The 25,428-nt window shown below is 34.7% G+C and overlaps 1 protein-coding gene across 1 annotated transcript in view; it reads right to left on the reverse strand.

The window, feature by feature from the left end:
* SKAP2 (src kinase associated phosphoprotein 2) overlaps nt 1–25,428 on the reverse strand; it is a 196,482-nt gene that overhangs the window by 54,042 nt on the left and 117,012 nt on the right. Inside the window, exons 5-9 of the mRNA XM_003807911.5 lie at nt 18,796–18,873; nt 17,704–17,787; nt 5,802–5,926; nt 4,850–4,913; nt 4,355–4,492 (exon numbers count right to left, since the gene is read on the reverse strand). Of these exons, the coding sequence (XP_003807959.2) occupies nt 4,355–4,492; nt 4,850–4,913; nt 5,802–5,926; nt 17,704–17,787; nt 18,796–18,873 (489 nt within the window). The remainder of the gene's footprint in view (nt 1–4,354; nt 4,493–4,849; nt 4,914–5,801; nt 5,927–17,703; nt 17,788–18,795; nt 18,874–25,428) is intronic.

Raw genomic sequence — 25,428 nt, forward strand, 5'->3', positions numbered from 1 at the left:
TATGTGGTTCTATGAAAATTAATTGACATCTTTCCATTGCATTCCAAAGAAGAAAGGAGAAAAATTGTTTGGTTGAAGTCAGGATCTACTATCACTTAAAACAATGTTAATACCACAGACTGCAGGATCCCCTGTAACCCTGATATTAACTTAGTAATATGAGTGATAATTATTCAGGAGGAAAATAAAGCCAAAATGTATTTTGGGGGCCTATAACCACCTATTGACTAAATTAGCATTTGTGTCCATTTGCTGTAAACTACTTCAAATTAAAGTACCCAAACACTGTTCTTTTTTATGTATATATAATAGTCTCATGGAAAAAAATTATAGCTGCATTTTACTTTATGTTCTATTTTAGATGCAGATAGTTGGACTGAATAAATTTAAAATGTAATTGAATGGCCAAAGGATAAAAATATCCTTTTCTGACTCAGAATAGTTCAATCTGTCATTGTAATTTTAAAAAAAATGAATTCACACTTAAAAAAAAATAGGTTAATGGAATAGAAATTTGTCTTCCTGTTTTATGTTGCCCTCTCTCCTCCAGTCCACTTGCCAGAAGACATTTCAAGTGCAATCCCTCTGAAAGCTACAGATTTAATAAGTTAATGGATGGTTACCATTCTTGTTACTAGGCTGATTCTATTCAGTTTAGATCTAGAAAAATCTTTTTGTTGTTGTTGTTTCTGCAAAATTTCCTGCCATTAAAGAAAAAAAATCAAGTGACATAGTGAGTAGAAGAGAAGAGCAAACAGGGTTGGTTTCCGCAGCAATTTCACGAGTATTATTTTCCCCTTTGGAGATTCAAAATGAGACAAAGACACTCCTCTGTATTTCTAATGAAAAAGTGAGCAATAAATTTACAAACCTGTGCTGAGCCAAATGAACTCATTACCATGTTAAACAGTTTAACACATTTTGATCAATATATTAGCTGCACAAACACAAATATGCTATAGTATTATTACAATGTAAACAAACCTGACTGGCCTATGCTAATAAGCAATAAGACATAAAAGATGTAAAAGGATTAGGATATTTGAAGAAAAGCCAAATACCTTTAATACTCCCCAGAAATGGCATTCTCGCAACTCTTTTGTACATATGTATAAATCCCTTAAACACAAAGAAGTCTTACAAATTTATTCCTATTCTTTTACGAAGTTAGTTAAAAATAAATGAACAAGAAATTAAACAGAAGGTACTGTAATGAAGTTAGAATATTCTAACTGAAAAACAATTACAATGAAACAATTTAGATTCCTGTAGAATTATAAACATTTTTCAAGGGATATTATGCAATGCAATTTTTTTTTTTTTTTTTTTTGAGACACAGTCTCACTCTGTTGCCCAGGCTGGAGTGTAGTGCCTCAATCTTGGCTCACTGCAGCCTCCGCCTCCCGGATTCAAGTGATTCTCCTGCCTCAGCCTCCTGAATAGCTTGGATTACAGGCACCCGCCACCATGCCCGGCTAATTTTTTATTTTTTTTTATTTTTTTATTTTTAGTAGAGACGGGGTTTCACCATGTTGGCCAGGCTCGCTTCGAACTCCTGACCTCAAGTGATCCACCCAACTCAGCCTCCCAAAGTGCTAGGATTACAGGCGTGAGCCACTGCGCCCAGCCCATTGCAATTTTTAAAACCACGTTTTCTTCTTACTCTTGAAACTTAAAACACTGCAGGTTTATTTCATAGTTTTTAAAAAATACACTTATTAGAGTAAGAGCTTTCGTTTCTCAGAAAAAGAGCTTTGTGATTTAAAGTAGCATAATAAATGCTTAGATTTCTCTTCAAATACATTTGTATACCTCATCTTTCAACTAAGAGGATTAGTTTTCAACAATGCATAATTGACAGAAAATTGTGTTGAAATTGTAGTATTATTTAATTCTGGGAATTTATCCAGTCAGATATCAGAGATACATAGTTCTTTGCACAGAACTGGAAAAATATCAACAGTATGTAAATGTGCTTACTGCTCTTCCATTGTTCTAACTCCTCTATCAAAATTATATTCAAATTTCACAGAAGTGAAAGCAATAAGCTTAATTCTTGTCCTGAAAGAGAGACAATTGTTTTAATTTAAAAAGTTACCTTCCTAGTTTCAGACATTTAATCAAACAAAACCTCTAACTCTGAGACACCTTTAGGGCCTTTACTAGAAAAATCCCCTCTGTAGCCGTTGGCACAAACTTGACAAACTTGCTGAGCCGTGCAGATGTTGAAGCAGCTCTCAGTTACATTGGGGAAGAAGGGAACTAGACATTCCACAGCTGCCTACAACGGCTTCCTTCCCAGGGGCACAGGTGCAGGCTCCATCAAGCTCAATCACTTTGCAGAGCAACTGGGGATCCCAAGCAGGGGAAAAGAAATTCCAGGGCAGCTTAAATTTCTCCCAGTACCACAGCAAGAAGTAACACTACTTAAAAAGTAACCAGTTACTTCCAACAATTATGTGTGAGGGTGGGTGAGGAGGGGGGCAAGGAAGAATGAAGAATAATATCTCCAGTAAGAAAAAATAAAAGATGTTTCATATTTTTAAAATTTCAAGCTACTTAGATCTTCTTTAGGTCTTTGTTATGAAAATAACTATGAATATCTGGTCTTTATTCCTGATCAATTTTTTTTTTCTTTAGGGGTGGGGAGAGAACAGCCAAATTGAAAAAATACAGAACTTAACAGTTATTTCAACAATTGTAATGTAACACATTCATTGCAGGGTTTTAAAAGGATGTAATGGCAGTAATATCGTGTTTAAATGTATTCCACTCTTCCATTTTATGAGTATACATTCTCACAAGTTCTTTGAAACATTTTAAAATACTAAAATAATTGTATTAATGATATGGTGTGACCAAAAACAAGCAGCCAGGGAATATTCTTCCCTACTTGAGGATAACTGATGCTACAGCAGATGCCATTTCCTTAGGGTAAACCAGAAAGGAAGGGGTTAATAAACATGTAGCTCCACTAAATAACTGAAATACACAGATCACTATTCCCCATAAAATTATACTTTTATACTAATCTTCTAGGGTAGTAAAATACAATATGTAGATGCATACATAGTTTTTGTACCTTAAATTTATAATATTGTTAAAATTATTACTTTTTACTTGGTTAGAAAACCATTACTGTACCACCACATAAGCACTTGCAAGAATTCACCAGATACAATAATAAAACAAAAATGATGGTGATGTTACATTTAATTGTGGGATCAAGCACTATGCTGAAAGCCTTCCATAAATCACTTCACCTACCCCTCCCAATGACATTATTTCCATTTTATAAATGAAGAAATTAACTTATAAAGTCACTAAGCTAGTCAATGGTACAGCCAGAATTTAAATTTTTTTCTTCTAAAGTTCATACTCTTGTTATTATGCTGTATTGCCTTGAAAATGAAATTTCTACATTAATTTGGAACATTTTATTTTTGAAATCAATTTTAAAGGTTTAACATTACATCATTAAATTGTTATATTCAGAGCAAAACGGCCTCTCTAATGAGATGTACTAGTTAAATCTTGCTTATATTGCTTATGATACCTTTTTCTTCTCTAACTACTGATTTTTTAATAGCCAAAAAAGCTCATTTCAGCCTAGAGTATTAGTAATACAATTTCCTAAATGTTTTCATATGTTTCCTAAATTTCAGATGTCTATCTTTTTATTTTAGATTGATCCTCATGGCCGCAAGTCAAGTAGCTAATAGATAATTAATTTTATGTTACATAACAGACAGGCATGTAAACACTAAACTAGGTCTGAGCATTTGGAATAAGAAAACTTTTTTATTCCATATTGATGCTAAAATATCAACAGGAAGACTTGAAGCCTCAAAAGGCCTTTGTTTATAGTTCAACAACATTCCTCTGAGACAGTGCAATATACTACAAGCAAGGAGAAATACGAGGCAGAAGTTGATAACATATGGGGTGTGCATAGAACTTCTGGTTAATGGAAGTTCCAAGATGTATAAATAAAAAAATGATGTGTGAGTTGGTGGAAAAAACTGTAAGGCAAGTCAATTTTTTAATTAAAAAATTAGGTAGCATAAACAATGCTAATGAGCCAAAAGTCCCAAGAGATTAGTATTGTATCTGCTTCATTTTAATGTTTCATTCACTTTTCATAAGTTACATCTACTCACTTGAAATATCTCAAGCAGAACCCTTTTTGTAAAATAGAGTTTTGAAGATATTCTTTGTCCTTGTTCTCAGTAGGTCACCATTTTCTACTCAAGTTGTCAATTTGAGGACAAATCACACGCACAAACACACACACACACACACACACACACACACAGCCCTAAAATCTTTAAATGAATCACCAGAAAGTAAATACCTGGAAGTTCTTCATAAATTTCATCATCTATTGGTTGACTGCTTGTTGGTGGATTGCTTATTGGTAGAGGATGATCAACATCATCATATAATTCTCCTCTCTCATCATAATCCTCAGGAATAATATCAGATTCCATATCTATAAAACACATTTCATGAAGTAAATTTTAAAAGAATGCAGAAGATATTTTTAAAACTATACTTTATAAATAAATGCAGCCCTACAAAGTAACAACAATATTGTTATATGTTATGTCCTTAACTAAAAACATGTTTAAAAATTGTTTTGTAAATATGTGAATTTTAAAGTAAGCCAATTGGTACTTATAGAAAAGATGCTGTTTAAAATCTGAAGTGAGTAGTCTGTATTAATAACAGTCACATTCAAGTTGGTCATTCTCACAGAAGTCAATAAGCTTTTGTATATGAAAACCCAAACTACTCTGTTATTTAGTATTTAAAGACTGTGATAACTTGTTCGATTGGTTTATCTTACCTTGCAATACAAATTTCAGCTGCTGTACCCATTCTTCGGCATCTTTGGGAGAAGCTGCTGTAAACTAATATAAAACAAACAGTAAGAACAAAAATCACCACAGTAGGAATGAAAGGTATGTTGTATTCTTACCATTTCTTTATTAGTAATTCTTTTCATGTCTAGTGGAACTTTTCTTGCAAGGATGCTTCTTATAATGTACAGTTAATTTTGACAAATTTATGCAATTGAAGCAGAGGATGATGAATTTCAAATGCTGATCAGCAGCTGGCAGCTGTGCAGGAAAAAAAGCTGCTTCTCTTCATCAATGTCAAAGACAGAACTGATGAACAAAATTTGCCCTTGACAATTAGAAGACACCCACGAATTTCTTTAGACTGCTGGATACAGTTTTCTTAAAAATGTTCTTGTCAGATTCCAACACACTACCTGACAACTTAATTAACTGGCTTTCAACTGCAATCTCAGATATTTAAAACTTATTAAACATACATTCCATATTGATGCCTAGCTGACAGCTATTGAATTGCAGAGCTGATGTGTACTTTTACCTTCATTTTCTCCCACACTCCTAAGCAATACAATATGTATTATCACTCTGATATTTTTCTTTTGATAATTTTACTCTTTCTGCTATGTAATTCTTTTGGAAGATCACCTAGTGCTATGCAACATGTGATCACCTATGTTCTATGCAACATGTGTGCAACATGTGAAGTAATTGATAAATTATATATTCTCTTTATCTTTTTCAAGAAGATAGTGTGTGAACTAATCTGAAATTTTTAAAAATTTCCTCTTATATGAATGTTCAATGCATAATATATTTAAACATCAGTATTTTTATTATTGTTAACATGTCAAGGAAAGTATTAATCAAATGTTAATGTCTCTATAAATGAAATCAAAACACTTTATCAACTTAATTTCAAGGCAACATAAAAACTACAACCTGATATATACGTTTATCAGGAGCAGAGATTTCAAAACAGCAATCTTTCTTTCCATCTTTTCTTAGAGTGTTATTCATTCTGACACTGTAGCCATCTATTGCAAATTCACCTTTCTGTTGTTTGTCTGTTGAAGATAAAACCAGTTAGAATTTCATTTACTAAGTATTAATGCTCAATTATCTTTTATGTAAAATTTCTTCATCAATTCTTGGAAATAACATTTTTTGGTCATATTGCTTTAGTAATATAATGCTTAGGTAATGCTTTTAGAAATCATTTTTAATTCTGAAACATGGAAGTATTAGGGATGACTGGACTTACAAGGAGGTCTGCAGATCATGGTCTTATTCAGAAGGAAGTATGGAAACATGACACTCTAGGGTAGGGAAAATTCAGGAACTAGAACATAGAACTTGCTAGACAAACCCACCACAAACCTTTGGCTCTTTCAGATTTAGTAGGCCAGCGGGAAGATCTGTCCAGCTGAAAACTTGTTGGGCTTTATTTACTGTTATCTCCTTTCACCTCTCCCTCCCCAGCACCACCACCAAAAAGAAGCTTCTAAAACAAAAGTTTTCTTTAAAAAAGGTCTCCAAACTTGGTATAAATTTATCTCTAACCTTACAAAGCAAACCAAAACTAAACTAAACTACTCATGACGAAAAAGATGTGAAGGAAAAAAAAACTATGTGGATAAAGAAGAGTGGTAAAGCAAGTACAGAAGCATTAGTTACCAAAAATAGAGGGAAAGTTTCTTATCCAGTCAGTGAACAGTTGAACTAGTAAAGCACATTTGAATCTCACATGATAAAGAGGCAAAAGACGATTAGAGCTTTGGTCAGATATTATTTTAAAGACAAGTAAAGTGCGAATATAACAAAGGACTTAATATTCTGAAACTGAAAATAAAATTAGTCAACCTTCCTACTTCACCCAGTTACACCATTTTGATAGAAAAACTATACAGCTATAGGTTTATTTCCTAGATTAACAAACAATATTAAAACCATGAGTAGGGACAAACTCTTTTACTGAGCTCGGGGCAAATACAGAAATGCTTTCATGTTGTAGGGTGTGCTTTCTCAGTTCAGTGTACCAATAAAAGATATATCTCCTTTTCTTAAATACACAAGTTAAATGCCTAAAGTAACTAACATACGTTAGGTCATAAAGATTATATCTTGTTCAAAATATCAAATGAGAAAAAAAATCTCAGTTCCTGGAAAACTCTAATCACATTTAGTCATAATTTATATCTCTCTGAATGTCTAAAGAAACAATCAAAGTTTATTTCATGAAAAAATTCTACAATAAACTCTATGTTTTTCACAAAAACGATACAGTACTTTAAAGATTAGAGCAGCATTTCCCAAAGATATTAATAGGTTTCTGTGATCAAATCAATTTGGGAACCGTTTTGCTGAATTAAACAGAGTTAAGCGGTTTTGTTAGTTCAGGCCTTCTTGGGGCCCTTAGTACATTTACATAGTAATTAAACTTCTATAAGAAAAATTTAGTATGCAGCATTTCCAAAAATTATTTGTCCGTGGAATCATTTTTCACAGAATATTTTATGGTACTCCCAGGATATATTTTATAAGACACCTGACTAGGAAACTATTGGGAAAAAAGTATTAAAATGATAAATGGTTAAGCATGGTTGGTTCTTGTAAATTCTCAAAAAAAGACTAAATCATTCACTCACTCATTTGACAAATTGATACCAAGCACTTGAAACCAGCACGCAGCATTACAGGTTTGCCGAGATAAAAGCTAGAACACCTTATCACACCTTTCGTGCCACCTTCCCAATGATCTACTAAATTGCAAAAGGAACTTAATGTTCACTACGAAAAGTGGAAGTAATGTGAGGCAAAATATCAAAGCCATATTGGACAATTTTGAGAGATTTCCTTAAACTCTCCGGAAGAAAGAGAATTTTCAGGGACCAGATTTAAGAGGAAAGCTGCTCCCTTGCTGCGCAAGGGTTCAGTCGCTCCACTCACCAGGTCCATCTGACCTAAAACCTATGCCTTCTACCTCCAATTTCGGTCTAAAATTCTCATCAATGTAGCTTGAATGGAGGTGGAAATGCATGAGGAGTGGGAGTCTACACCTGGAGATATAAAATCAGCACTACGAAGATTTAGTTTGGAAGAACTGAGGGGAACAGATCTTTCTGGGCCAGATTATCTAATAATCTAGAAATAAGACAATTAGGCAGCAAAATTAGGCAACCCCAACTTAGACTAGCAGATTCATTTTAGTCAAACCCCCTAGAAATATGCTATGGGGCTATGTATCAGAACTTCTGATACAGTCCAAGAGGAGGACAGTATCAGCCTCTACTGAGATGAACCAGAGAGAAGCCACAAATCCAATTTATAGGTAAGCATCTCAGACTTTACAGACATGTACTCGTTCGAGGATAAGAAAAGAGGAACAGCAAATACAGATGCCATAAAAATATTATGTAAAACAGAAACATAACATAGCACTTGAGAAGTAGAAAGCACAAGCAAAGTAGGAGAAATGAAGGTAAACTTTAGCCAACTGCTTTGCATATTTTATAAAAGTAAACAGATTCTGAAAGAGATGAAAGATGAAACAATGTAATATAAAATAAAAAGAGGAAAGGCTGAGACAAGTAGAAATTAAAATGAAACTGGCAAAATAAGGAACAAATATGCTGTATAAGGAAGTGGAAAATGCAGCAGCAAAACAAATGATGTATTAGAAGTGATAAAAAGTAGAACTAACATTGTGGAAAATCAGATCAGATATACCTTGAAAAGCTCACTCAGCAGATAGAAAATAAGAATAAGGGGATGGGGAAGGGACAAAAGGGAGTATGATAAATATGGAGGGCTGACAAAAATACAACATAAGAAAAATGGGTTTTCTGGAAGAAGAGTAATAAATAAATGCCAATAACCAAAGACATAATATAGCAAAAGAAAACTTCATTCCATCAAAGAAAGACCTAATTTTGCAGAACAAAACGTGCTGTTGTTTAACCAAGTAAAAATAATAAAAAGAAACTAATATCTATACCTATCCAACTGATTGTTTGTATTTGAGGATAAACAATTATATAAACATCCAAGTTGGGTAGGGATATGGGCCCAGAAAGGTTGAACAGAGGAAACTCACAACTCTTTCTAATAGCTTTTGCAGAACCATAACCATGAAGTAGCCATATCTCCAATTAGCCAATACAGGACAGGAAGTTCAAGACGTGAAATGGGCAGACATGGCTATAAGAAAACACTGTTCTTCTCCTTTCACATTAGTTTCTCTTCTGGAGAGAGAAACTTCACCATTATATGGTAAGTCATAAGAATTTACATATAGATTAGTTCCACAATGCTTTTTGGGATAGTTTCAAGGATACCTGTAAACAAAATTATCAAAAATAGTAAAATGCCAATCAAATAGGAAATAAAGCTATAAAGTCCATTTACCCAGCACTGTGAAAGACTAATATTTTATCTAGGTGAACTTCACAAATAGCAAAAGCTTATTCCTTTAAGTGCCAAAACTTTTAAAAATGTTAATCATTGTGATGGAAAGCTTTCTAAAATATATACTTGCCTAACTTTTCAAACAAATCTTTTAAACATAATGTTGTTTTCTTAACATAGTATCATTTTGAGTATTAGTTTTTATAACACATTGATGCCTTCAGAATTTTTGAGGTGTTTGTTCCTCTATTACATTTCTCTCAGCTTCTGTTTCACACTTTAACCTAACCTCTATCATGCTGTTTGAATGTAATGTCTACAGAACTGAAGGCTGCCAGGAAAAACTAGATAATGAAATCTATTATACCAGTAACTTAATTTTACACAATCCTAATTCAGCAGGTTCAAGGTAAAAAGCAGTTGGCTCTGATTTCCTACAAAACAAAATGCATAAGGCTAATAAGAGCAATTTCCTTCTACTTTTTCACTGGCTTTTAGGTTTACAGCTGTGTTCTGGGGGTTTTTTAAGCTGTCAAAAAGACAACTCACATTTACTGAGCTTCTACATGTCAAGAACTTAATAGAACATATCGCATATACACCTGGTAATAATTCTAAGCAATAGAGGAGACATATTATATTCCCAGCACTGATGGGAAAACAAACTTTAACAAATTTGCTCACGGTCATACAAATAGTAAACAGTAAAAGCCAGGACCCTAGGAAAGTCTGGTTCTAAAGCCTTGCTTTTTCAGCCATTTCACACTGTTTTCTAAAAAGGTGTTTCTCAAAGTATATTTTAAGAATCACCTATGTTAGAATCAACTTGGATGCCTGTTAACACAGAATTGGCTACCACTCTGCACTTGCTATATAGGAATCTCTGTGGGTGAGTCTAGGAAACCAAATTTTTAGCAAGCACCCCAGGTGATTTTGATACACACTACAACCACTGTCCTCAATACAATGTGAAATATACAAAATCACAGTAGAGAAGATAAATGTTATTTTGCATTTCATCCTACAACTTAGGTCAAACTTTCTCAGCTTTCTTTTTGGGTTCCTCTACCTCTGCCTATCTCTTAAAAAGCTATGATGCGTTGTTCTAAGTCTTGCTCTCTTCTTACATTACACTCTCCCTGGGCAATCTCATCTAATTCCAAGAATTAAATTCCTATCAATATACTTGTGACTCATGATTCTCTACTTTTAGTTCATTTTCAAAACTGTTTATTCAAATCTTCATCTGCTCACTATATATGTTTCATTTCTCAAATGTCCTATAGGCTCATTGAATAGAAAGTGCCCACAACGGAGATCATCTTATCCCCACTCCCAACACTTGTGATGCCAACAACTGTGATATTTCTTGTTGTATCCCCCATCTCAATAAATGGCACCTCCATTAATTCAAGCTCCCAAACCAGAAAACTGGGCACCATTTTTTATTTTGCCCTTACCTTCACCAACTGCCCCGACGTTACCCCCTACACTCCAATGCCACTTACCAAAATCTAAACAGACCTTCTATTTTTCTGGCAAATATACTTGTTTTTTCTCTTCTTCATTGGCTCTCAGAAAAATATGCTTAAAACACCAACCACTCTCATACCATTTTAAATACAGCATAAATATTGCAACCAAATAATTCCAAATCCTTTAGCATCCCTACAAGTTATGGACATTTATTATTTGGGGCTCCCCAGCATCCATGCATCTTTCCTATTTTAATTCCAAGATTGTCAGGGATAGGGCTTAGTTTTCCACCACAGAAGCTGGAGGGAGATGGATTTTCCCTGCTCCAACTTAATCAAAGTGGATGCTCCAGACTGGAACCTAAATCTCAAGTAAGTAACAAAAGGATCAAGAGAGGGTTCAGAATCCATTCTGGTGGCAATGGCACTCACTGATTGATGGCAGTGCACAGTGGCAACATCACATGTCCTGGCTTGGCAAGGCCCAAGCCAGCAGTGTGTCCCAATAAGATTTTTCATGGATTATGCTCAAGATCCAGCCCCCTTACCTACCTTAGTTCTTGCTTGCTTGCTGAGCCTGTGTGTAGCATTCTTAGCAATTCTGAGAGCTGATATTTTCCTAATAATTTCCCTTTCTGCATAAACAAAGTTGGTTTCCGATGCTTATACCAAGAACACTAACTTGGCACAAATGGCTAGCAAACAAAAATATGAAATGTGTTCAGCAATATCTACTACTTATATTTAAGAAGGCCTTTTCCCCTCAGTGAATAACTTATGTTATTTCCACAAGTATTAGTACTCATTAGTAGGGAAAAGAAAAATATGCCCATCAATACTAGACCTTGCCACTAAATTTTATCAAACTGATTAGCAAGATGTTCCAGCTCCTCAATTAAAGATATATGAACATTCTCCTTTGGTTTATACAGCTTGCAGATGCCAATGCTAAATCAGCCACTTGAAATATATCTCTGGGGTTTTGTGTAGAAATGAGACTAGATATCAAACCAACAACATTCGTGGTCATCAGACCCTTAGTAAAACTTAGTTTGTACCTGACTATTTCTGCATGTTGATGAAATCCTACTAAACATCAGATGTACATTTTAACTTCTATATACTGTTAGAGAGTCTCTTAGCCATAAAGGCAGAAAATAAAGGCATAGCTTTAATTTAATGTTTGTAATCCCAGCTACTCAGGAGGCTGAGGCAGAAGAATCGCTTGAACCCGGGAGGCAGAGGTTGCAGTGTGCTGAGATCGTGCCACTGCACTCCGGCCTGGGCAACAGAGCGAGACCCCGTCTCAAAAAAAAAAAAAGTTTATTGTGATAAGTTTTAAAGTTAATACTTTCATATCAAAGACCCAAAAGTCTATAAAATTGTAATAATTTCTGATAAAAGTAGAATTAATGGTTCCTATTTCTTAAGGAATAAAGATATCCTTCACATACCAGATGGAAACAGAATTGCAATTTAAATTTTTTAAATATCAGAATTCACTTACACATTTTACATATATCATCTTGATATAATTATAAAATTATATAATTACAATTATAAAATGACAGAATTTGTTTCTGTCAAATGAATCAGAAGAAAAAAGGTAAGATTTTATGGCTTTCTATTAAGTTGTTACAAAACAACAGAACTTTTAATTATACAAATATAAGTACTGTCATTTTAACATATTCAAAACAATATTAAAAGAGAAGTATGATGCTTTTTCAACATCAAAATATATTTTATAATTTTCAAACTTCAAAGAGAACATATATGTCCTCTTTTTTTCCTATCAATGGTGAAGTTGTGGAGAAGGGGAGAGCAAGGAGGTAAATTTCAATGAAAAATTTTATCTCTCTGCCAAGTTCTGAAATTTTGTTATCTTAAATTCTCCATATTAAGCCCAATTTTCTACTGACTTTTATTATATATTGAAAAGATATTACAATGAAAAAATTAAAACCATATGATGTAAGAAATAACCTTTGAATGACTTTGTAGATCAGGGCTACTTATAGCTCGCATTTACTAGACGGTGCTAGTGTATTCTTTAATCAGGTTTCAGCAAAAGCCCTGAGAGGAGGTACTAAGAACTGACAATCCCCTCCTTAAAAATGGGGAGAGACTAGGTTCATATCATAATGTTGCTTCAAAATCATACAGAAGATAAACAGAAAAAAGGGAAAAAACACACAATAGTTTAGAACAGGTTCCTAAATGGTCCATCACTTATGGGCACCTTGGAGGGGTTGGTAATAATCATCAAGTTGTAGAAAAAGCATAACTTTGGAGGCAGAGAGATCTGCATTAAATCCTCGCTCTGCCTCTCAACAGCCCTGTGTTGACCTCTCTTGTTTAGACTACTTCGAAGTCCTGCTAAATGGTCCTGTTGACCCAGACTCTATCCATCCCAATCCATTCTCCATCATCCTACTACAATTACTTCCTAAAAACCAAATCTGGTCATACAATCCTCTGCTTAAAGGTCATATTCAAAATAAAATCTTTAGCAAGGCCCTTATTCTCAGAAGGTTCTTACCAACCTGGTCTAATCCACTTATTTAGCCTTACGTGCTCCCTCCCCTCACTCATTCTAAGCTCCAGCCTTCATTCCATTTTTGATCCCATCCACAGTCTTTCACAACTCAGAATCTCTGTTATTCCCTCACCTGGAAAGCCCATTTTACCCTTCTTCCCTGTCTTAGTCTGTTTATGCTGCTATAATACCCAAAACTGGGAAATTTATAAACAACAGAAATTTATTTCTCACAGTTCTGGGAGCTGGGAAGTCCAAGATCAAGGCACCAGCAGGGTCAGTGCCTGGTGAGGGCTGCTCTCTGCTTCAAGATGCCACCTTGTTGCTGCATCCCCCAGAAGAGTTGAATGCTGTACCGTCACATGGCGGAAAGGCAAAAGAGGGGTTCCACAGCTCTCTCTAGCCTTTTTTACAGAGACATATCCCATTCTTGAGGGTAAAGCCCTCATGCCTTAATCACCTCCCAAAAGCCCCAGCTCTTAATACAATATCCTTGGGAGTTAATTTCCAACATATGAATTTTGGAGGTACACATACATTCACACCATAGCATTCAACCAACAAACTCCTACTCATTCTTTCAGGCCCAATGAAGTGTTCTCTCCACCAGGACATCTTCCCTAACTTCCCTAGGCAATCAGTTTCCCTCCTTTGTGATCCAAAGATACCTTATTTAAATTACTTACTGTACTGCATTGAAATGGTCAGTTTACCTGCCCAGCTCCCTCCTCCAACCCCACAGCATCCTTCCCTCTCTCACTGATATCCACAAAACCCAAACTGTGAGCACCTCTAAGGATCTTTGGATCCTCAGTGCCTACTAGCTAACAAGTGCCTGAAAAAATATTTATCAAATTTAGAAAAAGAATGAGTAAGTGAATGAATGAATGAATGACTTGAAGGACATCTGAACATCTAGGACCTAAGAATTTTGATGAATAAGACTCATGACAATAAAAGGAAAAGGAAGGATATGAAAGGATGAATAAGATTTCAGAAGGTGTTAAAATACATACTATATGTATTTGTTACTTAAGGGTCCCAAATGGCTATAAATAATAAATACAGACAATATTTATTGGTACAATGGTAAGTGCATTATTTACCCAACAGGTTGGAACTACTCTTTCTAAGCCACTACTATCTTGATAGGTCAATATGTTTTTTGGCACACACAATATGGTAGAAAATGTGAACTATGTATCTGTCAAACAGTAACAAAGCACAGTTTAACCTAGTAAGTGGTGTCAACTCCTTCTGTGCCTCTATAATCCATTTATCTAAATCCTACTTAGTTGGAGGATTATAGTTCTCATATAGCTAGATATGAGTCCTTCCCATTAGGTAAATAGTTCACACATACAGTAAACAAGGCTATAAAAAATCATATCTAATTTCACAAAAGAATAAAAATTATTTGACATATTTTCCTGGTAAGAAAAAGATATAAAGGAAGGAAATCGGGATCATGCCAAACAAGTAATTAAAAACTGTCTAAAGACAGATCTTTTTTTGGAGTCCCTTAAAAGAGAGGAACTGGCTAAGAATTTCGAAGGAAACCGCCAATAGAAAAAAGAACCACTAGAAACAAATCTAAAATTTCACTGGAAACAGGAAGCTGCAAAGTAAAAGGGAAAAATTTAAGGAAACACAAGCCACATCTTCAGACATCAACATGAAAAAGGAATGCTAAAATGGTAATTTTTTTAAAGTGGAAGTGTCAGAGGCTTTTAAACCAGAGCAACTCCGTCTTGAATAGGGGCTGAGTAAAATAAGGCTTTGACCTATGGGGGCTGCATTCCCAGGAGGTTAGGCATTCTTAGTCACATGATGAGATAGGAGGTTGGCACAAGGTACAGATCACAAAGACCTTGCTGATAAAAGGATGCAGGAAAGCAACTGGCCAAAACCCACCAAAATCAAGATGGTGATGAAAATGACCTTTGGTTTTCCTCACTGCTCATTATATGCTAATTATAATGCATTAGCATGCTAAAAGACACTCCTACCAGTGCCATGATAGTTTACAAATGCCATGGCAACATCAGGAAGTTATCCTATATGGTTTAAAAAGGGGAGAAACCCTCAGCTCTGAGAATTGCCAACGCCAGTTCAGGAAAACTCATGAATAATCCACTGCCTGTTTAGCATATAATCAAGAAGTAACAATAAGTGTAAGCAGCTGAGCAGCCTATGCTCTGCTTTGCCTATGGAGTAGTGATTCTTTTGTTTCTTTACTTTCTTAATAAACTTGCTTTCACTTCCCTCTATGGATTGGCCTCAAATTCTTTCTTGCATGAGATCCAAGAACCCTCTCCTGGGGTCTGGATCAAGACCCCTTTCCAGTAACAGAAATGACAGAAAGGGTTAAATGGATCACAAAGTAGTTAAAATGCAAATTACAAACAATGTTACTACCATTAGGTCTCATCAAATAAGAATAAAAATGAACTCAGGAATTCAAGATTGCAGTAAGCTATGATGGCACCACTACACTCCAGCTTGGGTGACAGAGTGAGGCCCCCGCATCTCTAAAAAGAAAAAAAAAAGGAATGTAACTAATATCTAAATAACTCTAACTAAAATGTTTTCATTGAATATATTAGTGTTTGAAGTAAATATTAACACACTTTGGGTTTTGGGGAAACTCTTGCTAATTTTTGACCTAACCATTGTTATATGCCAGTCAGGACTAGAAATGGAGGAAACACTGACATTAGTATTCACTGATTCTTAAAGAAATTAGAAATGAGAAGCCTAACTGAATCAAAGTCACAAGGATCTGAAACCTCCCTCCCCTGGTCTGGTGAAAAAGAGGATGTTTTGTGGAAGGTAGTATCTCGATCTAAATTCACAATATCATACAAAACTATATTTCTATGATCTATGATAATCGTAACTGAACTTGGACTCTAAATTTTCTGACCTACTTCACTACTGACCCTTAGCATAAGAAAGAAAGATGCTTGTTTATAGCTGTTTACAGTTTACACTTCACTGATGCCATTACTACATTTGAACATACTGTAAATTAGTGATGGAATGCAAACTAGCTACTAAATTAATTAATTTGTTAATCTCATTAGCCAAAAGGTAAGAACAACTTCCAGTATTATGTTAGTATTTCAGACTTATCTGAAATATGACAATCTTACCTGTATGTTTTTAGAACAGGGGAAACTGTAAAAACTATAAATAATGTCAAATAAAACGTAAATTTCCAAACAACACTGATAACAATTCCATAGGAAAGCTTACATTCAGTGATACTTTTCCCTTTTTCTTCTTCAAGTGTCCTTTCTGGAAATGAACATTATCTATTTTGATACAACCTTTACTTTATAATATTCAACTCCTAGCCTGTTTTCCCCAGAATAAAACAAAACTCAGAAAGCTTACAATCTTTAAATTTCATTATTTGGTGGCTTTATTTGTTCAAATAACAATCTTAAAATCATGTAAACTACAACTGAGAGATTAATTAACAGTGAAGTTATAAAATGTATCCTATTATTTCTAAATTAATGTAGTGACAATAGTGGTTAAGAACGTGGACTCTAACCATATTCTCTAGGTTAAAATCCCAAATTTGAGCTGGGTACAGCGGTGTGCACCTGTAATCCCAGCTACCTGGGAGACTGAGACAGGAAGATCACTTGAGCCCAGGAGTTTGAGGCTGCAGGGTGTGATGACTACACCTGTGAACAGTCACGGCTCTCCAGCCTAAGCACCAAGACAAGACCCTGTTTCTAAAAACAAAGGAAAAAACAAATTCCTAGATCTGCCATTTTACAACTCTGTGACCTTGAACAAGTCACTTAACCTCTCTGTTCTCAGTTTTCCTAAAAGTCAAATTAATGGTGCTAATAATAGTACTTACAGAGTTGTTGTGAGCTAAACAAGTTAACATAGCTAACGTACTTAGACAAAGTGCTTAGAACGGTGCCCAGTATATAGTAAATTCTATGTACACGTTTGCTGTTATTCGTTAAATCTGTAAAGGGAGCTCAGAAAGGTGCTGTTCGTATTTAATTTTATCTAATTTTATTTTAAAATATTTAAGAAAAATCATCTATTTTCTGCCATTGAAACTCTCACAACCCTATGTTCTTAACTTTTCCAGAAGTTCCACAACAGTAGGCTGGATAATAAATATTCCCTAAGGTGAAAGGCCACACAGATTAAAGTTATTTTACTCTCTTTTCTAATTCAATACAACACAATTGTTTTAGCTCTGAGGGCATTCTGGTATTTGGAGCATTTGTCAAATAATGAAATGAATCATAAATTAGTCAGATTATAATTGTTATAATTCTCAGTTATTTTTGTTTGTCTTCAGTTTACTCTGTACCCAAAAGAGGGGGAAGGGATGGCCAAAAATTCTTATGCAATAGTAGTTGATATAATTGAACACCAACATTACCTTTATCACTTCCATAATAATAGAATACTGTTTTACTGAGAGCACACCACCGTTTCTGCCATTCAAATCCCAGAAAGCTGTGATCTGCAATAAAGAGGGGAAAATGTAAGGCCATTTCCTTACTGTAAAAGAAAAAGTTAATTAATATGATTTCTAAGATTCCTCTGAGCTCTAACATTGTGTGACTAATTTGTATCTTCTTTTCCAAGAGACAAAAAACCAAACAACAACAAACCAACACAGCTAAAGGGAATAAAGTAAAGTAGCTATGGGGCTGCCATACTTATGGGATCAACAGCATGGCTAACAAAGTTTTCTGACAGGGACAGTCAAAAAGGCATCTGACTATACAATCTTGAGATAATTGATCCATCTGGGTCTCATTTTCTCATCTGTTATAAAAAGAAGGGGAGGAGCTAACCTATATTATTTCTGTTATCTCTTTCAGTTTTAAAATTCAGCTAAGAAAGCTAAGAAAAGCAAAATGAAATATAAATAGAAAGGCCCAAAGGGACTATAAGAGAGATAAGCAGAATGGTAATGAAAAGACTGTCTGCTTTTCATTTCTCTTATTGTAAAACCACCTCCATATTTCATTTCCATTAAATATTGGTGTTGAAAGAGTGAGACCATATGGTCAACTCCCAATTATCATAGCCAATGGAGAGGAACACTGAAATGAATAATAGACAATGGCAGACAAAACTCCAGGCTTGATCTGAACCATGGTGCATGCCAGTTTGGGCACAGGAGAACCTGCTGCTCAGCCCTGTGAGATACTGGTGAGAAATCCCACCTTTGAGAATACAGTCATGGCCTGCAGCTTTCCTTTGAGAGGCAGGAAACAGCTCCTGAATCATTTACAAATAACCAAGGTTGACAACTAAAAACCTAACCTAATGTTTTCTTATTAAAAATTATTTAAAGCTAAGAGCTATATTTTGTGGTTTGGATAATGTCATCCAGATTTTCTTACAATCTTTAAACTCTTTAATCACCTAAAACGAATACTGCCTCCACATGTATACTACAAACATGTTCTATCTAAGGATGAAATTATTTTTACATTTTTCATTAGAACCTTCAGTTTACCTTTTCTGCGTTTTTCAAGGTAGCCAGCCTTTAGAACAAAAGGAAGGTCTTGTGCTGCAATTGGAGGAAACTGGGCTCCTATGAGAAGTTGGGGAGAGAAAAAAAAAAGCAGTGGCTAACCCATTTCAGAATAAACAAGTGCCAGATCTCATTAGATTCAGTGTGCTTTTAATTACTGAAATTGTTTAAATCTAAGTCTATTAGCTTTGTTTCAGATCCATTCCCTAGATTAATCCCCTCTATTCCTCCTAAAAATCTCAAAAGTTAAAAAAAAAAAAAAAGTTCTGTACTCCTATATGTTATTATAGCCTCCCAAAATACAGGACTGAGAAACTATTATAAATAAATGCAATAAATCCCTGAAAGAGAGGTTAAGAATTTCAAATAAATCATAGCTTCTTTATATTTATATTGAATTAATTCTTTAAAAATTTCAATACTTATTGACTCTTTCCTGCATAATCCCTATTCCTACCAAGTAAAACATAAAATGCTTTTCCGAATCAAATGCTGAAACTTGTTTCTCTGAGACCACAGCAAATATTCTCTGTGTTTGTATTCAGAGAAATCTTACGGACATTCCACTGAGTGAGTATGCTTTAGGTTTTTATAGGGCATTTAAGAGTCTAAAACTAGATAGATCTGATAAAACTATTATAAACAAATACTGGATCCCTAAAAAAAGTTTTTAAATCAAGCAAAAGTTAAGTTGATTAGAAATTGTATATTCACGGTCATGGATTATAGGTTACTCAATTTTACAAGTGTTCAATATTTTTATAAACTTCATTAGAAATATAATAGTTATCTGCCGGGCGCAGTGGCTCACGCTTGTAATCCCAGCACTTTTGGAGGCCGAGGCAGGCGGATCACTTGAGGACAGGAGTTCAAGACCAGCCTGGCCAACACAGTGAAGCCCGGTCTCTACTAAAACTACAAAAGAAATTAGCCAGGCATGGTGGCGGTTGCCTGCAATCCCAGCTACTTGGGAGCTGATGCAGGAGAATCGCTCGAACCCAGGAGGCAGAGGTTGCAGTGAGCCAAGATCACGCCATTGCAATCCAGCCTGGGAAAAAAAGAGAAAAAAAAGAAAACAGAAAAGAAAAGAAATATAATAGTTATCCTCAGCATTTTACTAGAACTCTAGCAAGTGAAAACAACCAATCAAAAGAAAGTTTGTATGGAATACATCCAGTGGAAATAGTTTCAGTACAACTTAGGATAGAAAATGTGTTTGAGTACAAACATGTAATTAGAATGAATAAGATCTAGTATTTGATAGCACAACAGAGTGACTATAGTCAACAATAATTTATTGTACATTTTAAAATAACTAAGTGGCTGGGTGCAATGGCTCATGCCTACAATCCCAGCACTTTGGGAGGCTAAGGAAGGAGGGTCGCTTGAGCCCAGGAGTTTGACACCAGCTTGGGTAACACAGTGAGACCCCCATCTCTACGAAAAATTTAAAAATAACTGGGTGTAGTGGTATACGCGCCTGCAGTCCCAGCCAGTGGAGGAGGAGGGTAGAGGTGGGAGGAAGGGGGTCTGAGGTGGGAGGATCCCCCAAGAGGTCAAGGCTGCAGTGAGCCATGATTGTGCCACTGCGCTCCAGCCTGGGTAATAGAGTGAGACCCTGTCTCTAAATAAATAAATAAATAAATAAAATGAAATAACTAAACAAATATAACTGGATTCTTTGTAACAGAGAAAGAATAAATGGTTGAGGTGATGGATACCTCATTTATCCTGATGTGATTATCATGCATTGTATGCCTGTATCAAAACATACAATATGCCCATAAATTTGCCTATTGTGTACCCACAAAAATTAAAAATTAAAAAAAAGAATGGGTTTGATAGGAAGTTTATTATATACAAACTCATCACCTAATTTTACCAGTTTTTTTTTTAATACCATGGGGATCACAGTAGTGATAAAGTCATGGATATTTTTTCTTAAGAAATAAAGCTTAAAATTAGAGCACTAATTTCAGCTCCTTGGTGGATCAATTTCACCCAGTAAATACAACACAGTATCATTAAAACATATTTAAAATAGAGCCCTGATTTTGAAATGTATATGAAATTTTAGGGAAAGTCAGTGTACATATTTTAATAGCTGTTTAATAAATGTATCCAGTTTTTTTTCAAAATAAACTTGGTACATATGAAGGTATAAATTATTTATTATAGGATTTTGTACATAAAACAAAAATTACAAACAGAAATCTTATCTATGTAAACAAGTCCTGGTCAACCACTAATCTAAAGTGGATAATTGTGGAATTATTTGGTCTCATTAAGGGGTAGTCCCACAACCCTCTCACTTCCATTGGGCATAATAAATGCTCTTTACATAAGGAATGGATGCTCACAAAATCTTAAGAAAAGTTAAATTATTCTGAAAAGAAATGGGTACCTTTAGCATAGCTTTCAACTCTAAAATGTTACTGGTCAAAAAGGAGACAGAGAGAGATGGGAAGAAGGGAGAGGGGAGAGGAAGTGGGGGAAAAGGAAAAGGAGAAGGGAAATTAGAATTCACTAGCATTCAATATACACATAGCCTGAGTCTTTTGCTTTAAGAAAAATGTTGACTAAATTTCCACCTGATACATCACAATAAAATTTGATGTCATAAGCAATACTTGTTCTGAATTCTAAATTCATGTTTCTAATATAAAATCTTTGATTTCTTCCCTGGGGAGTGGGGGAGTACATTTTTTTTAACTGAAATTTCATTTTTCTAAACCTTTATTGCTGTTTGTCCAATATCCAGGATTTGCTTAATAGCCATATGAACTCTTTAAAACACAAAAGTACACTAATAGCAATCCCTGTAAACACTTTAGATTTTTAAATTTTCAGAAGAACCATTTGGTTTGTATATCACCATGAGCATATGGACAATACTTTCTGATGGCAGGGATGGAAAATCTGTTATAATATATAAAAAAGTAGTAATTTCCTTTTAAAAAAATATGAATTCTCATATCATTTAGACCTCATATCACTATACCTACAATGATTAACGCTATTGACATTTAGGAAGATTTAGATTGGTACAAAGAAACAAGACTATAAAAATACATGCATAATGATACATGAAGAAAAGGAAATTAAGGCTAATGTAAGCCTATCTGCCAGGCAACAACAAAGAGCTGCCACATGTTTGCCATACACTGCAATTACGTTATCTCACTATGGAACAGTCAATTATACAACATTCTGGTGAATTCACAATCATATTCTCAGCTTCGCTATTAAAATTCAAACCTTGTCCTAAAAAAAAGTTTTGCACTGGGTCTTAGTCCTTTGCACATAGTAGGCATTCAGTAAATGTTAGCTTTCATTATCTATTACAGTTAAATATTGTTATATGTTACTATAACTGTAACTACTAGTTCAAGTGAATGGATGCTAATGTAAACATAAGACTATGTTGCTCAGAGAAAGTTAATCAGAAATGAAATACAGGAAAAAGCATGATTCAGCAACTATACAAGTTAAGCATTGTAGCTACTTCTAAAGCAGTTAAAAGATTTCCCTTTACTTAAATGAAAGTGGTTAATGAAAAAAGTATATCCTAAGGGGAGAACAAAAATTAACCCATATGTTAGGGACTAGACTATGCTACAGGAATTTATTACATGGGCTTGCTTAAGTGGCCACAAACTTTCAGTGCCTGAAAAAGTAAGGTATATACTGAGAAAGACTAGTTTTCTTTTTATAAAATGAGTACGTATTTCTTATATGATAATCCCACTTTTCTAAAGCAGCTCAAAATATTAGACATTAAAACTGACACCCTACAAGGACAACTAAGCAAGGAATGGGTCTTCTTCCAGCGTGCAATTTGAGAATCTGAAGCATTCAAAATGGTAACAAGGTCACAATGAATTCAAATAAACAAGTATCAAGTGCCTATATTCCCAGCAATTCAGGGAAAAAGGCAATAGTGAAATCCAAATTTCCCTGTAGTTAGGTTGATATTTTATTCATAAGGTAACTGATTCTAAAAGATAACTCAAGAATTCTAGAATGTGCCTTACAGCTTTTGCTTTAAAAACAAATGGTGTATATTGTAGACATAGTACAGCAAGCTTCAAGTATGGATACTAGAATTTCAAAAGCAGAGAAGAGATACAAAGTATAAAAATTGATAACAAATTACCTTAAAACTAAGGTATTACCCACTCCTGGTGATTTTATTAAACTATTACTTTATCTTTTTTTTCTTGAATCTAGGATGAAAAACACTGGAATGTTTAAATGCCTGTAATATACTTAAGAAATAAGTTTTATCTTTTAAAAAGTGTTAACAATTAAAAATAATTATTTCAAAATGAAAAATAGTAGTTACTTCAATTTCAGAGAAAAATATGAAGTCTGTGGTAGGAAGTATCACTTAGTGACATTTCAGGTGTTAGGTTGGTCAGGTCTAAATCCAGTCTTGGCATTAACAGGGTAGACAATTGCATTACTGTATTTAGGACAAAGAAAAGTAGAAAAATGTGTCTAGATCACAGAAGCTTCACTCAGAAGACAAGGCCTAGAACAGCACGCAAGTCCCTTGAGTAGGCAAGGGAATGGGGGTGAGAGAGAGTTAGAGTTGGGGGAGAGAGAGAAAGAGCTAGAGTTGAGGAGAATGGGAGATCTAATGGTCCTTTCTTTTTTATTTAGATTTCTCAAATCTAAATGAACAAATGTTGATTCACAATTTTGTCCAGTATTGGGTGCCTCAATACACTATATTCCAGGGTCTTCCCTAACATTGATGTGTCTCCTAATAGACTCCTCCCTGATACATGTTACACATACACACACACACACAAACACAAACACACACACACACTATATCCCAGTCTGATACCTCTTTAAATGCATTAATTTTTCTAAGACAGTATGAGACATCATTACCAAAGTGCAATGACTCAGAGACATTTTCAAAATAGACATGTTTTTATTATCATTTTTATTTTTTGATATGCAACTTTGGTGATCAATTTAAATGCTAGACTTCTAAGGAATCCAAAGCCTTATTTTTACTATTTTATCATCAATAAATCATCATATTATTGGCTTCATTACACTAATATGTTCACACTTTTTTGGTTGTTTAATCTAGACTTCATGCAAAATTACGACTAGGTTTCTGAGCTTCACCTTTTGCTCCCTTCAATTTTCCCTTTTCTAGTTGGCATTTATATAGTTTTCAACATGAACACCAAGCTTTCACATAGGGTAATTTTTCCTACCACCTACCCGACTAAAGTTTCCTTTTCCCTTATATTGGAAAAGAAAGGAAAGATACTTTTTAAAAGACTGTTTTTATTCCTAAGAATTTTCACTCTGAGTCAAGATGTTGGTCCATTTAGTCAAATATTCTGTGTCACCACATGATGTGAGTTTTCCCTGAACTCCAAAAAGTAAAGAATAAACTTCTCAACCATACAACCATATCTTTTTTCCTGACAATTCATATAAATAAAGCATCTACAAGTTTATCTAAACCTTTTAAAATTATTCATTTTCACCTAATAGTTGGGATACTGAGTTCCATAAATTGGCCACCTCCTGGGGGGAGATAGTGCTTCGTTTTATCTCTTCCAAACTCATGTAGTAAACTACCAAAAATGCAGCCCAGGCTGGAGTGCAGTGGCATGATTTTGTTACTGCAGCCTCTGCCTTCTGGGCTCAAGTGATCCTCCCACCTCAGCCTCCTGAGTAGCTGGGATTATAGGTGCACAACACCATGCCTGGCTAATTTTTGTATGTTTTGCAGAGGCAAGGTTTCGCCATGTTGCCCAGGCTGATCTCAAATTACTGGGATCAAGTGATCTGCCTGCCTTGGCCTCCCAAAGTGCTGGTATTATAGGCATGAGCCACCATGCCTGGATAATAGACCCATTTTTTAAAAAAAGTATTTACCCACTTAATGATTGCTTTATATTTGAAACATATATTAGGCTTTGATTCTCCAAAAATATTATCTCATTTCATGAAGGTGATACTCTCACCTATCCACTAGTGGTTATTTTATTATCTAGATTAGCTTCTCCAGTTCTAGTTCATTTTTCTTAAGAAGTGATAAACAGAATGAACATACATTTTCAGGTGCCAGTATGTCATAATACCAATATAATCCCAATGCACTGTAATTTTATATAAAGGTGGAGAAATGCTTTCTGTTTTGCTTCCACTATCCTTCCAGTTGATGTCCACTATCTTAGTGACATTTTTGGTTGAAGGGTACATTTAGTACTTAGCTTTAGGAAATAGTCCATTAAAAAGCCTCCGTTCCCAGAGCTGTGACTGACTCAGAACTCATCATTCCACAAGTGCAGTTTAATTACACTTTACTTTATAATTGCACACATAAACTTAGAAGCTATTTTCCCTGTTTCTAGAAATTATATAATAGATACAAAGATGGAGGGATGCAGACACTTTGTTTCTTATTCTAATAGGTTTTAAGTGTAAAAATTCACTAGCATATCTGCAAAGTAAACAAAGAACCAAAACAAAATAAGACTATGCACCAACAAAGGAGAGAAACCTACACTTAACTTGGATATAAATATTAAATAAAATATTTTAGTGGTGTGGCACATATCCAGAAGCTTAGCTTTA

This window comes from Pan paniscus, chromosome 6, assembly GCF_029289425.2.
Source record: "Pan paniscus chromosome 6, NHGRI_mPanPan1-v2.0_pri, whole genome shotgun sequence".
Classification (NCBI taxonomy): domain Eukaryota; kingdom Metazoa; phylum Chordata; class Mammalia; order Primates; family Hominidae; genus Pan; species Pan paniscus.